At 44.6% G+C, this 11,711-nt stretch overlaps 1 protein-coding gene across 1 annotated transcript; it reads right to left on the minus strand.

The window, feature by feature from the left end:
• Nucleotides 1–8,078: 8,078 nt before the first annotated feature.
• Nucleotides 8,079–10,874, minus strand: LOC309331337 (C-C motif chemokine 5-like). The gene is made up of 3 exons (XM_081843427.1): nt 10,670–10,874; nt 9,715–9,826; nt 8,079–8,669 (listed from the first exon to the last, which is right to left on the minus strand). Exons 1-3 carry the CDS (start codon nt 10,743–10,745, stop codon nt 8,582–8,584), a joined length of 276 nt encoding a protein of 91 aa, XP_081699553.1. The 5' UTR covers nt 10,746–10,874; the 3' UTR covers nt 8,079–8,581.
• Nucleotides 10,875–11,711: the final 837 nt, after the last annotated feature.

The raw sequence follows: 11,711 nt of genomic DNA on the forward strand, positions 1-11,711 counted from the left end.
TTTGGCAGAGCAGTCCATGTTAATGTTTGAGGTTCAGCAAAGGGCAACGGAAATGATCAAGATATCAGAGCAAATGTTGCTGTGTTCAGGACTTTTTAGAGCATGGTAGGCAAACTAAGCCCAGGGGCCAGATCCAGCCCAATCGCCTTCTAAATCTGGCCCACAGACGGTAGGGGAATCAGCGTGTTTTTACATGAGTAGAATGTTTCCTTTTAAAAAAATGCATCTCTGGGTTATTTGTGAAGCATAGGAATTCGTTCATATTTTTTATTCCAAAATAGTCTGGCCCCCACAAGGTCTGAGGGACAGTGGACCAGCCCCCTGCTGAAAAAGTTTGCTGACTCCTGTTTTAGAGAAAGGGTAAGAAAGGTGAAAAGATAGAAGTTTATAAAATGATGTGTAGTATGGAGAAAGTGGGGACGTGGGTGGCGCTGTGGGTTAAACCAGAGCCTAGGACTTGCTGATCAGAAGGTTGGCGGTTCGAATCCCTGCGACGGGGTGAGCTCCCGTTGCTCAGTCCCTGCTCGCGTCCCAGAGGAAAGGATACCCTCACACAAACACTGATTCAAAGGCTGTTTTGGGAACCAGCAGCAGGTCCACAACCCTCAGGGACACCCCCCACAGGCCATACCCACTTCTCAGCCTCTAACCCCTCACCACCCTTCTTTCGCACCCTTCCTTGATGTGTTTTGGCCTGGCTATGATCCATCCTTGAACTCTGAAGGTGCTCTTGACTGCCTGGAGGACAGAGAGGGTGTTGGTTTTTTTCTTTCTCTGTGTGTGTGTATTGCTTATGACGTCTTGCGGTTCCTTGGCTTCCCTAGTCCAGCAGGCTTTTCTTATTTTCTTAAGTGGCCTCCTTCAGTGGGTAGGGTGTTTTAATCCTGCTTCATATTTATTTAATTTAAAATTTATTTTTATAGATATCATTGGGCTAACAACAACTACAACAAAAGCACACATCAAGCTGGCACAATAAAAACAGAAGGCTGAGTATACATTTAAACACAGAATGAAAAGAAAAAAAACTTCATTGGCATGGCTGGGATGAATTCAATAATATACTCTCATATATTATTCAATCAACCAAATCCATTGAGAAGCATTCTTCTTCCTTAAGGAAGAACGCCACATTTCCCCCTTATTTACATGTGTAATAAAACCAAACCAAACCTCTGCAAATCTATTCTTTTTACATTGTCCCCTGGAAACACATAGTTCGTTGGTCAACTTTTCTGATAAAGCAAGTTCTCAAACACTGGAATAACAAAGAGAAATATTGGCTCCATTCAGATCTCTCCTGCCTTTTAAAAAAGTGAAGGTGTTTCAGATTCCCTGTGTTTCGTTTCACGCTGGTGCGAATGCATGCTTTATTTCTTTATTGCTACAAGGTATATTTGCAAAAAAGGAAAAAGGGAAAAAAGAACCAAGTCAGGCCAAGGAGAGGTTGGACATCAGTGGCAGGCTCCAAGAGGACTCTTGACCCAGGACATGATTTGCACTTCCACTGTTTTCATGCCTCTGGCATTTAATCATGGACCAGTTCACAGGGCTGGAATCCAGGGGAAGCTGGCTGACTCAATCCAAAAAAAGCCTCCTGTCGCATCAGCCCTCAGGATTGACACCTCCTTTATGGGAACACAACAAACTACGCCTGAAGGAGAGGTGAATGCCCCCCGACCCTGAACAGCAGCTGAACCCTCTTGTGGCCCAGCCAAAAAGGACAGCGGAGGAGGCAGTGGGTGTGCTTTGAACAGTCTGGCTGGAATTTCCCACATTGCAGTGAGAAATTTCCTAGTGTCTTATTTGGGGATATGCATGTGTCAGGTCTCTGGCCAGCTGCTTCCAAAGAATGAGAGGATTAATTCAGCCACAAAGGGTTTCTCAGGATCTTGGTCATCATAAGAGCAATGGTTTAAGAATTGGCACTGATAAGGAAAAATCTGGGCTGAGAGACTACTCAACAGCCCAGCTCATCGGGGTCCAAGTCCCCCGCGGGTCCATGTGGTCAGTAAAAGAAGGAAATTCCAGCCAGCAATTTGGAGCAAAACAGCAGTCAGTAGACTTAGATCTGCGAGTTGAGGGAGGGGGCCATCTCGCATTGGGCCCCTTAATCCCCATCACTTCAACAGAAAGCTAGCTTGGCTTGATTAGATTTTAACACTTGCTGGATCCAGGGATTACAGGAGTCTGCCCCACTCCAACTCATAGCAATATACTGTATTTTTCCATGTATAAGACTAGGTTTTTTCCTTAAAAATAATGTAAAAATTAGGGGGCATCTTATACTCTGGGCCATCTCCCCCTATTTTCTTAAATCCGAGTCCCCAAAAATAGGGGGTGTCTTATACATGGGGGCATCTTATAGACGGAAAAATACGGTATATTCTTTTATAATAAGTTTGCTTAATCATACTTACTACAGGCCACATTTTCTCAATCCATTTGGATATCGTAAGAGATATGCTTCCCCCCTATTTTAGCTATTATAATCTTAGCAGCAGTAATAATAATAATAATAATAATAATAATAATAATAATGATTTTTATTTATACCCCGCCCTCCCCAGCCAAGGCTGGGCTCAGAGCGGCTTACAAGCAATAATAAAAACAAGTTGAATGATTACAACTTAAAAACAAAATTAAAATACAACATTAAAATATTGAAACATTAAAATATTAAAATGTAGCCTCCTCGCAGGAGGAGAAGGAAAAGAAAAAAGAAAGAGAGGGAGGGAATCAAATTGGCTCCAAGCTAAAGGCCAGGCAGAACAACTCTGTCTTACAGGCCCTGCGGAAAGAAATCAGATCCTGCAGGGCCCTGGTCTCATGAGGCAGATAAATAAGACTGAACATTTTCTGGAAGAACATCTTTTAGATAACCAAGCAAAAATATTTTCGGTTCCAAGGGTATACGGTGTACTAACATATCAGAAATATTAGCCTGAACAGATTTCCAGATGGTTCTATTTGAGAACATTTCCAGAAAATATGTATGAGTTTTTGTTTGTTTAACCCACATCTCCAATGTTTATCTGACCCTAACTTGTTTATTAAATTCAATTTATAAGGTGTTAAATACCATTGACAGAGGATTTTAAATACTTCTGCTTTAAATCTGCTGAAATTGTATTAGAATGGAAGTCAGCCCAAATCCAGTTTCCTGACTATGATCCAAATCCCGCACCCATTTTCTCATATACGTATCCTGGTTCTGACCCAAGTTTAACCAAAGCTCATAGAATTTTGCAATTATGCCTTTATCCAAATGAAAGAATTCCCCATCTATTCTCTTTCCTGACTTCCTCATATTTTTGTATGAAGGAGGAGGACGCACCTCTAATTTTAAAATATTGGAAGAGTGGAGCTCTTCTTCCTTCCGCGGCATGTGACCTCCTTCGTTATCAGAATAAGTTGAGCCTGCAACATCATCTCTAAGCTTTCTAAGCCAGTATTTTGCCATGCCTTGGAATCTTTAACTACCTTAGATGCTGGATTTAGAAAGTCATTATAAAATGGAAAGGTTAAAAGCGATAATCCTGGAGAAACCGAATCAGATCCCTTGCCCCCTTTACCCTACCCATCCCTTTCCTCTTGCAGGTCACAGCTTTCTTTGAGCAATTGGAGGCAAACCACACTGGGAGACTTTTTGCTTGAAGAGCTCAAATGTGCTAAATAACTACCGTATTTTTTGCTCTATAAGACCCACTTTTTCCCTCCTAAAAAGTAAAGAGAAATGTGTGTGCATCTTATGGAGCGAATGCAGGCTGCGCAGCTATCCCAGAAGTCAGAACAGCAAGAGGGATTGCTGCTTTCACTGCGCAGCGATTCCTCTTGCTGTTCTGGCTTCTGAGATTCAGAATATTTTTTTTTCTTGTTTTCCTCCTCCAAAAACTAGGTGCGTCTTGTGGCCCGGTGTGTCTTATAGAGCGAAAAATACAGTAACTAACCCCCATTGCTCCCCAGCCAGCAGGGATAATGAGAGCCATAGTTCAACAATGTCTCAAGGGCACCAGGTTGGCAGGGGCCTCTCAGACCCTTTCCTTGAATCTCCCTATTCCGTTTCCCCTGAGCTGGCCCTTTCAGACAGCCTCACATTCATGGCTCCCTGCCTTGGTGTTTTTTTCTAAAGAAACACACAAGCATTCTTCTGTCTGATGAATCCATGCATCACAGAAATGTCTGCCCAGGTGACTCAGGCTTGCCTGAAAGACTTTCCTGTTATTAGAATTTGTCTTTGGTTAATCTTTGCTAATAGTTATGAAATCACCTTGCCTCATATGTGCCCACTCGACCGCTCACAATCCATGGAAGGTGTCACATAATACCCATTTCGCTTTTGTCAGAAATCGATCTTTGGGCATGGCAGCAGTAACACTTTGGAACTCCCTGCCTCTTGAGATCAAGCAGGCGCCTTCACTCTACTCTTTTCAGCACCTGCTAAAAACATCTTTTCTTTAGGCAAGCCTACTCAGACATGTATAGTGTTGATGCGTATTTTGATTTACAAAAAGAATAGAGTGATGGAATTATCAGTTTAAAACAACCATTTTAAAATTTCAAAAGGCAGTTAAGGCTTTTAGATAATAATAAGAGTGGCTCACAACAGTACACTAAAAACAGAATAAAACTTCAAACATTAAAAACAAAAGTGTGAGATCAGAAAACAAGAGTCTTCCAGTCTGGCGCTCTGGTGCGAGCCAGCTGACTCATGCCAGAGTGCCGGGACAAAAAGCAGGACATTCCAGGTTCCAATCAGAAGCCAGAATTGGCTTCTGTAATTCTGGGGTGTCCTGCTTAAATCAGGACTGTTGATTGGTGTGCTCATCTTGTGTCACAGGTGGGCCGGTCCTGAGGCCAAGTGAGGTCACCTAGAGTGCTATGTCCAGTTCTGGGTAAAGGTAAAGGGACCCCTGACCATTAGCTCCAGTCGCGGACGACTCTGGGTTGGCGGGGGCAGGGACCAAGCAACGGGAGCTCACTCCGTGGTGAGGATTCAAACTGCCAGCCTTCTGATCGGCAAGTCCTAGGCTCTGTGGTTTAACCCATCCCAGTTCTGGGTACCACGGTTCAATAAGGATATTGATAAGCTGCAAGGTGTACAGAGGAACCGCATCCAAGTTCTGGGTACCACGGTTCAATAAGGATATTGACAAGCTGCAAGGTGTACAGAGGAAGGCAACCAAGATGATGCCTGGAAACCAAGCATGGTTGGGAGAGCTGGGGATGTTTAGCCTATAGGAGAGAAGGTTGGGAGATGACACGAGAGCCTTCTTCACATATCTGAAGGGCTGTCACCTGAGCGATGGAGCAAGCTCATTTTCTGCTGCTTTAGAGGGGAGGACCTGAACCAATGCAAGAAAGGAGATTCCAAATAAGCATTAGGAAGAACTTTCTGAGAATAATTGTGGAACAGACTCCCTCAGAAGCTGGTAGTCTCTCCTTCACTGGAGGTTTTTAAATGGAGGGTGGGTCATCATATCTCAGGGATTCTTTAGTTGCAATTCCTGCCTTGGGTTGTCCTTTCCAATTCTACAATTCTATAAATCTGTGAGGCAGCCACTTCATGCAGCCACAAGGAGGCAGCAAATCCTTGGTTATTTCCTTCATTGCTTTCTGTTTGCTTCCAGAGGAGGCATTTGTATCTGGGGTAACAGGTGGTGGTGGGGTGCTCTGCCTCAGGTGCCAAAATAATGTGGCCAGCCTCAGGTACTCTGCACCTGATGAAGCAACCTTTCCTAACCTTGGATTCCCCAGATGTCATTGAACTACAACTCCCTTCATTCCTAGCTAGCATGGCCTGTGCTCATGGATGAGGGGAGTTGTAGTTCAAGAACATCTAAGGTTGAGAAAGTGATGACCGCCAGTTGGGATGGCTTTAAAAACAATAAAAAAGCCCATTATTACTATTTTTTAAATGTACAAAACAATGTGCTACAATAAAAAAGAAGAGCAGGGGGGAAATCAAAGTGAGAGAGGGAGAGAGGGAGAGAGGGAGAGAGAGAGAGAAGAGCAACTGATAAATTACATTTAGCCTAGTAAATAAGGTCTCCCCATGTCCATATGGGGCGCTTATCCACACATGTTTTGCCCCACACTTTCTAGCCACAGGTCCATGTTTTTAAAATTGTATTTATTGATACTTATTCAAAGATGCACAAAAATGCATACCCATTACAAACTATCCTTTCATAATATGCTGAGATAAAACAGCTACTTAGTTATTACTGTTTTGAATTTTCATTGCAGTTATGAAGTTCATGGTGCTATTATCTTCCTGAGTGGGCCATTCAAACTACTATTCTGAGCTTTTTATAGGGTGGGGGGCACTGGGGAGGAGCTTACGGAACCAAGGGAGCAGTGACCCCCCAAAAAACATGGGAGCCACTGATTTAGATCGTGGTCCTGAGCCCATACCAACTAGGGTGGCTTTCAAAGAGGATTAGACAAGAAGAGCTACCAATGGCTACCAATAGTATACCTCTTAAGACCAGGTGCTGGGGAACAGAATTAAGCAAGTGCTATTGCACCCAGGTTCTGCTTGTGAGCTTCCCTTTGGGGCATCTGGTCAGACTCTAGGAGGACTAGATGGGCCCTCTTTGGCCTGGTCTAGCTGCTGCAGGGCTCTCCTAAAGTTGCTCTGTTTCCTAAATGCAGTCAACATGGACAGAGTCAGTCTAGCTTAGAATGGCAGAGAACAAGGTTGGGAGAAGGTTTTGACCCTCACAGCCTGCTTGTGGGCCCCCCTTTGGGGCATCTGGGGCATCTGATTGGCTGCTGGGAGAACAGGCTGCCAGGCTCCTCCTATGGGGCGGACCTGGGTGCGAGTGACATTTGCTGCCTGCCCAGGAATTGGCTTTCACGTCCATCAGTCAGATAGCCCTGAAGGCTTTTCTGGTAGCAACACACCTTGGAATTAGACCTGAGATTGCAAGGCTACCTATGAACCTCTCCCCAACCTGGTGATTGCAGGATTGCTACTTCCATCAACATGCCTGCTGGGGCTGATGGGAGTTGGAGTCCAAAAGATCTGAATGACACCATCAGGTTGAGGGAGACTTTTTTCCAGGAACCCTCCCCCTGCCACCCCTTTTGGACCCTCCAGCCCACTCCACGTTGAGATTCCCAGAGAAGAGACAATCTCAGCAAGAGACAGAGATAAAACCAAATTGCATCTTTATTTTTGGAAGGCAGCAAGAGAGCTGAGGAATTCCCGACTTGCAGACATGCATTAATAAATAGTGAGGATAGCTTATAATGACACAGTATAAGTACATTTTCATGAAATTCTTATACTGCTTGATTGGGTTTTTTTTAAACAAACAAACCTCAAAGCGGTTCATAAAACAATGAAATAAATTATATATATATTTTTTAAAAAACCCACAGTATAAATAGGAAACACACTATTCTTAAATCTCACAAAGAGCTTGAGGAGTACTTAAATATATAAATAAACACATACAAACAGGTATGGAAATGGATTCACAAAAGTGGGAGCATGCACATGCAGAGACCTCTAGTTTGCAAGACTCTAGTTTGCAACACAACACACACACCCCAAGCAAAAACCTGCTCCAAATTTCATTTTAGTTAAGCTTATACCACTTTTACTGCTGTGGCTTCCCCCAAGGAATTCTGGGAATTGGAGTTTTGTGCTTTGCTGAGAATTCTATGGACCAATCTGCATCTCTCCAGGAAGGACAGTGATCCTGAAAGCACTTTGGATATTTTGGAGCTCTAGATCATACCCTGTATTCTATCAGCCACATAATATGTGTTCCCAAATCTATCTATCTATCTATCTATCTATCTATCTATCTATCTATCTATCATCTATCTATCTATCTATCTATCTATCTATCTATCTATCATCTATCTATCTATCTATAGCATGAGTTTGGTCCTAAAATATGTTTTGGGGTGGCAGGGGGAGGGATAGTGTTTGTTTTCCTTCACCATCTTTCAGAATCAAACTTCGTGCCCACAGACCAGTTTTTTGAAACTGATCAGCAAATGTGCAAGGCTGACCACCAAGACTGAATTTGAACATTCAGAACCACCACCACTCCCTCTCTCTGTGTGTATGTGTAGATTTCCTCATGGCTGCAAATATTGTGGCCTAGTAATGAACCTGACTTTCAGCCATACCAGAAAGCCACAGAGTTATTTCCAAAGGCTCTTCAAAAGACGGAGACTTGTATCAAGGAAGAGGATTCCTTTGCTGTGATTCCTGCATTGCAGGGGTCGGACCAGATAATCCTTGGAGTCCCTTCCAAGCCTACCATCCTGCGATTCTGTGATTTAGTCAAGAAAGGGCATCTTCTCATCCTCTGACCACTTCTCGCTAAGAAAGCCCTTCTCTGGAAATGGATGGCTTGATGAGAGCAGTGGCCCCGAGGGACCTCAACCTGGGTGGCGATGGTGGGTCCCTTGGGTGGGTGGGAATCAGAGAAACAGCAGGGACACAGGTGGAATGAGGCTGTGGCTGAAAGGTAGCTCTTCCTAGCAGAAGATCTGCAGCTGACACCAGAAGGACAGAGGCAGGGATGCAGGTGGTTGATGGATAGGTGGGTTGTTCTCACTCTGGTGTAAGGGATGCCATAAGTTTTTTCACCCAGTCGGCCTTGGGGTCAGCACAGCCCGATCTACCATTCCTGAATACAAACCTGTCAAGGAAAGAAGCAGGTGTTTACAGAGTCCCTCTCTATTGCACTTGGCTCTCTCCATTGTGAGATGCTTCTGCGTTTTATAATAACAACATCAGAAGAACATGCTGGGTCTGGCCTCTGACTGGAGAGGGACAGCATAGCCATTGTGGCTAGGAGCCATCGTTAGCCATGAATTTGTGCCTTTCAAAGAGCCATCCAAGTTGGTGGCCATTTGGAGAGATTGTAGCTTGCCTCACACTTTAGGAGCTGACCACAGGATCATGTTTGCCATGGATCGTGCCCTTGATTGGCAGGGAGGCAGAACCACAACCAGCCACACCTGTCACAGGTGAGACTTCTCTGGTTTGCTCCCATCCTGTAGCGTAAATTAAAAGTTTCCTGTTCACACGTTCTACCCATTTCTTCCTTTTTATTAATTCCAGATGTGGGATTACTGATGAATTGCTCCTCAATTGCCCCGATGTTGGTTGAGGGGCTTTAATGACTAATTTCATGGCATTACTTTCTTTTCTTTTGCATTTCTTTTTTTTTTTTTTTACAGCTAATGGCAACTATTGAAATGAAAGGAGTGACAAAATCAGTAATTAAGGCCAGACAAAATGGACATTGGAGCAATTCAGAGAGGCTACTCAGTCCCCAAGCCATCATCAACAAGAAGAAGGGGTAGGGTGTGCAAACAGGACCCTTTTAACTAAAGGTACAGAAGCCCCCAAAAGCCTAAAGAAAGCTTTGTCTGTTCACCTACGGCATACATTTTAGTGCAAAATAAAAATGCAGCAAATCAAGGGCCCTGGCTCAGAGGTAGATCATTTGCCTTGCATGCAGAAGGTCCTAGGTTCAGGTTCCAGGGGCAGGGCTGAGCGGGAGATGCTCTCTGACTGAAAACTTGGGCAGCTGCTGCCAGTCAGTGTAGGCAATACTGAACTAGATGAGCCAATGGTCTGACTTGGTATAAGGCAGCCTCCTGGGTTCAAAAGTAGACCACACAGAAATGCCCTCTTGGCATCGGATCGCTTGGCATCTGCCCAGTCCCAAAACTTACACTACGGCAGGACGGTTGCAGTGTGAACTGGTGCGGAAAAAGCTCTTCACGGTGCTCCTTGGGAATGGTTTTGGGTTGTATCTGGGGCAGCAGGGAGATGCGTCCATACCACCTGGAAGTTGCAAAAGGCAGGCATCAGTTTTAACCATATGATCGTAAGCTGCAGTGTAGTGAGTAGAGTGTCAGAGTAGAACCTGGGAGAGACCAGGGTTGAAATCCCCACTCAGCCATGAATCTCAATGGGTGACATTGAGGGCCAGTTTACTGCCTCTCCACCTAACCTAACCTACAGGGTTGTTGTTGTTGGGAGTAGGACCTGGGAGGCCAGGGTTCAAATCCCACCAGGTCCAATGCACACCACCTCGAGCTCTTTGGAGAAAGAGGACGGGATAGATCAAAGTCCCAGAATAGCTTTATGAACTCTCAAAGGTTCATAATTCTTCTACGGATAATTGCCATCTTGCACCAAATTGCATTGGCCACTCCACAGGAGATCCAGAAGGTGGCAAAACAGAAGAACAGGCCTTTTCTGTGGCAGCTCCCCATTTGTGGGGTGCTCTTCCTGCTTGCCTGCTAATATAGTCACATAACTTTAGCCACCAGGCAAACACATTCCTATTTAATCAGGCTTTTGGTTTATAGCTATCTATGGCTTTTTTGTGTGGGTAGGATGTTTTAGTGACTAAGTTTATGCCCCTCCCCGTTTTGTTTTATGCTGGTTTGAATGGATGTGCTGTGTATGCCTTGTTGTAAGTCACTTTCAGTTCCTTTTGTAAAAATTAAAGGGACTAGTAAGTTTAATTAAGTAATAATAATGACAACAACCCCCTGCCAAATGATATTCCTCATTTCAAATTTTATCACCCATGATTCTCCCCCTACTTTTAAAAGGGTTTCTGTCCCTCATTTTAAAGTTCTGAGTTCGAGATATACAAGCAGAAGAGGTTTGACTCACGTTGGGCAGCGACGGTCAGAGACAAGGAGACAAGGAGGAGGAGGAGGAAGGTGAGGCCAGCTATGGAGACCTTCATGTCTTCTGGAGATGCTGAGGATCGTCTCTCAAAGTCTCCCTGTGCTGCTTCGCTGCTCTCTACTTCCTGTTCACCAAGTCTCTCTTTATATAGGGTTCTGGACACTGCCGCAGTGGAAAGAGTGAGTGTCTGTGTGAGTCCGTGGAGGTGGAAACACCAGAGTTTCATCCTCCAGAGTTGGTCATGGGGCAACTTATTCTGCCGCTAGCAGAAAAGGAAGTTACGTGAGAAGGGTTGAGGAAATCATTGGACGCAAGAGGAAGCAGAAGAAGGTGATAAATCGTTACCGCACGAGCTCAGTAGGTGAGGGGAGCAACGCTGCCCTAAAAGGCCTGGAGCCAGGATGTGGGGACATCACAAGGCACCTGCCAGGGTCCCCTCTGCTGGGCTTTCCCCAAAAGAGAATTAAAGAGCCCCTTTTCTGATGCAGCTCTGACTCCTTAACATCTGCTCACATCTCTATATAAATGGACACCTCAGAAGTTTCAGAAATATCAGGAAAGTTCTAGAAAAACCAGGTATATGGGCTGATGGACCTAGATGTGGCAACCAGAGACTGATTCAGATCAGGCAACGGTACTCAGGTCCTGCTTATGAGCTTCCCAGATGAATCAGAGAATTGTAGAGCTGGAAGGGACCCCAAGGGCCACACTCCTGCAATGCAGGGATCACAGCAAAGGCAGACCCCCAGCCTCTGCTCAAAAGTCTCCAATGAAGGGGAGTCCACCAGATTCCCAGGGAGTTTGTTGCACTGTCAAACTTCTCTTACCATCAGAAAGTTCCAAATCCAAATGCTCAGTCAGAATCTCTTCTTGCAGAAGAAGAGGCTTCTGATCAGCCACTGTGAGGAAAGGAGGAGATTGGACTTAGAGGGCTCACTTTTCACCTGATCCAGCAGCCAATAACACTTTTTAGAGCCACAAAAAGCCAACTCAGAACACCATTTCATAGTTTTTCAGCTTGCAG

The sequence above is a fragment of the Podarcis erhardii genome (genome assembly GCF_964252035.2).
Source record: "Podarcis erhardii genome assembly, chromosome: 16".
In the NCBI taxonomy this organism is placed as follows: domain Eukaryota; kingdom Metazoa; phylum Chordata; class Lepidosauria; order Squamata; family Lacertidae; genus Podarcis; species Podarcis erhardii.